Source organism: Monopterus albus, unplaced genomic scaffold (genome assembly GCF_001952655.1).
Source record: "Monopterus albus unplaced genomic scaffold, M_albus_1.0 scaffold946.1, whole genome shotgun sequence".
Lineage (NCBI taxonomy): Eukaryota > Metazoa > Chordata > Actinopteri > Synbranchiformes > Synbranchidae > Monopterus > Monopterus albus.
The window spans coordinates 5,122-8,194 of record NW_018128825.1 but is presented as its reverse complement, the minus strand read 5'-3'; the positions used below and the strand labels follow the sequence as shown (position 1 = coordinate 8,194).

The following is a 3,073-nucleotide window of genomic DNA, read 5'->3' as shown; positions in this document are numbered from 1 at the left end:
AATGTCTCGCCGACAGAACCCAGTGTGTTAACGTAGATGACTATAAATTTGAAGTCCACAAGGTGTACCACAGGCTCTGTGCTGGCCCCTGTATTGTTTTTTACTTCCATAAATAATATTGAACATATAGTAAGTTAGAACCAGTAAAAATACATTTCCATGCAAATTGCGCAGTTATGTATACATTTGCCCCATCGTTAAAGCAAACTAGTGCAGAGCTTCAAACTGTATTTCAGGAGTTTCAGTTATCATTTTACCAACTACAACTATCGCTGAATACTCAGAAAACTAAATACATGATCTTTTCAGGAGAACATAAACACTTGAGACTAGATAGCCTTGGTTTCCAGGCCTTGGGAGGAGCTGGAGAACTGGAGAAAGTGTCTGCATACAAATACCTTGGAATCTGGTTGGGTGACACAGTAGCTTTTTATTCCCATATTGATTGAAAAGTTAGGTTTTTATTTCTGTTTTGAAAACAGTTTCCCCTTTTCAGCAAGAACAAGTCTTGTCCAAGCAACATTTCTACTGCTCTGAGACTACGGTGACACATCATCTATATGCGGGCATCAGACTCCTTAGTCCACAGACTTGACCCTGTTTACTGCTCCTCCTTAACGTTTCATTTTAGATGTAGGGACAAGAACCACTGTGATTTATATAGGTTAACTAAAGACTAGTAGACGTACTGTACGCTTCACACATAGCTGTTTAATTTTAAAGCTGTCCTTGGAAAACCTCCTGGGTACCTTTGTGAAATGTTTTCTCTTGCTCCAGGGGCTCAGAGCAGATCGTCAGATGGATCACCTACAGTAAAGCTACAGTCTGCTTCAAGTTCGGAAAAACTGCATTTTCCGAACCTGCATGTAAAAATCTACAGGAGAAACTTCAACTGAAAAAAGAGAAGCTATTTAAATGTCATATTACAGAAATACTTCAGGAGGATTGTAACAGTTTTACATGACTTGGTTTTATGCTCATATTTCACAGATCATACTTTATTGTCTAGCGCGTGACTGATATGTAGAGTGTATGTTGTTGTGTGACTCTTTGATGCTGCCATTTTGGCCAGGTGTCTCTACAGAGACCTGCTGGTTAAATAAAGGATAGATAAAATAAGAAAACAACCAAGAGTTAGTTTAGATTTAGTTTAGTTAGTTTTTTTTAACATAAGCAAAGTTTAAAAAAAACTTTAATATAATTTTATCAATTAAGTTTGTTTGATTGGTAGGCGACGGTTACCTGTTAGTGTAATGATTCATCCTGTCAGACCACAGCTCGCCTGAAAACACACACAAGGTATGTCATCACCTGCATTTCCTTTCATATTCAATGAAAAATCATTAGACTGTTCTGATATTATCATATTACAAGAACTGACGTTGTTCCTCTGAGTTCACCTCAGTTAAACAGTCATGTCAGCTTATTGATCAAAGAGTTCAATCAGAGTTAGCCTAAAGACTGACATACATCAAACATAATTCAGTTGATCAGTTCAGGTGTCCATCAGGTGTATTAGTGACTCACTGTGCTGTAGCTGGTCTGAATGGTATGTACTTGAAACAGAGACACCGTTTGTTATAGTGGAAACAGGTTCTAACTTGTGGTTCAAGGCCCAGTTGAGGTCTGAGGACCTGCAGATCAGATTTATTGATCACTGTTTAGTATCATGACAGCACGACAGCCTCCTCAATTTTAACATTTTACTGTTACCTGTTTAGTCCAGGTGCAGTGCTTATGTGTTCATGTTTCTCATTGGCTCTGCCAACTGCTGACCCACAATGCTCTGCTGCTTCCTGTCTACTTATGGGCTCCTGCTCTGCACCTGTTCATACATTCACAGTTGGTGTTTCATCCAGTACAAGTATTAGATACAGTATAAACACAGTTTTGTTCTTTATCTGGGAAATAATGGGTATTAGAAAATTTGTGCTCTCACAGTGCTATTATTATTATTACTGTCACTTAAAGTAATTTTACACTGTCAGCCGCCTGTTTTTACCTGTAACAGGTGAGACTCACCTGGCTCCTGCCCCCTCTGCTCATCTGCTCTGCCCTGAGTCTGCGTCATGTCAAACTTCCTGTGAGGAAGATATTACCAAGAAATGATTTTGGCTCAGGTGAGGTGAAGGTTACAGGTAAAAGGATGAGAACTGCCTGTTACCTGACACCTGGTCCAACAGCTAAGCTGTGAGAGTGGGGCTTCGGTGGGCGGGCCCTAAATGGGTGAGGCCTCTGCATTATAAAAGCAGTCAGAAATTTTTGGTCAGTTGGAAATGTGCTGTGCTGTTGTGGTTGGCTGGAGTAGTGACAGGTTGTTGTGGTTAGAGGGGTGTGGTCATGTGATCACACCTGCAGACTGATGGTCAGACTTTGCTGCAGAGCTGCAGTCAGGCGCTCCACCAGACGATCCCTATCGGTACCAGAGGTGTCCTGAAACGTAAAAAATGTGCCGTGCTTGGTTAATGATGTTGATGATGTAAGCATTGGCAACTGGCTGAGGTTCCCTGGACTTGGGGATAAAGCAAGTCATGTAGCTGTGAGCAGCTTCTTGTTAATCAACAAACTAATAATTTTATGAGTAGATAATGAGCTCATGTAAAATGTATTAGAGGGTTATTTGCTGACAGTAGTAAATGGCCCTCTCTGATCTGAACACTGAAAGTGAGCTCATGCTTATGACCAAGGTCAGTGCAGGAAGTGGAGGCATTCAGCGAGCAAACATTTAGAGACCCAGAAATCATGTTACTGTCTGACATGTTGGTTTGTTTCCACCTGTCTGGTTGCTCCCATCATAGTGGTCATAATCTCAGGTGTGAAATCACTCTTGTTACTGACAGAAACAATGGATTAAACTAAGACAAAGTTCAGATAGCTGTACAGGTGTGGTGTTGTTGTTTTTACCTTGCAGTGAGACAGAGCACTCAGGGCCTCTTTGTAGAGTTGAACAGCTTTGTGCTGCTTCTTCTGCTTTAGGTAACACTCTGCCAACGACTCACACACCTGCATCTGGGCCAGGTGGTCCTCTACAGAGACAGACACACAGGTAACACACCTGCACCTAGCGCAAATA

At 41.3% G+C, this 3,073-nt stretch overlaps 1 protein-coding gene across 1 annotated transcript in view; it reads right to left on the bottom strand.

Moving 5' to 3' along the window:
- Nucleotides 1-947: 947 nt before the first annotated feature.
- The window catches only part of ttc24 (tetratricopeptide repeat domain 24), a 6,977-nt gene continuing 4,851 nt past the window's right edge, over nucleotides 948-3,073 (bottom strand). The window contains exons 3-10 of the mRNA XM_020589132.1: nucleotides 2,905-3,026; nucleotides 2,353-2,433; nucleotides 2,165-2,235; nucleotides 2,023-2,081; nucleotides 1,714-1,825; nucleotides 1,528-1,634; nucleotides 1,243-1,282; nucleotides 948-1,091 (exon numbers count right to left, since the gene is read on the bottom strand). Of these exons, the coding sequence (XP_020444788.1) occupies nucleotides 1,079-1,091; nucleotides 1,243-1,282; nucleotides 1,528-1,634; nucleotides 1,714-1,825; nucleotides 2,023-2,081; nucleotides 2,165-2,235; nucleotides 2,353-2,433; nucleotides 2,905-3,026 (605 nt within the window). The 3' untranslated portion in view covers nucleotides 948-1,078. The remainder of the gene's footprint in view (nucleotides 1,092-1,242; nucleotides 1,283-1,527; nucleotides 1,635-1,713; nucleotides 1,826-2,022; nucleotides 2,082-2,164; nucleotides 2,236-2,352; nucleotides 2,434-2,904; nucleotides 3,027-3,073) is intronic.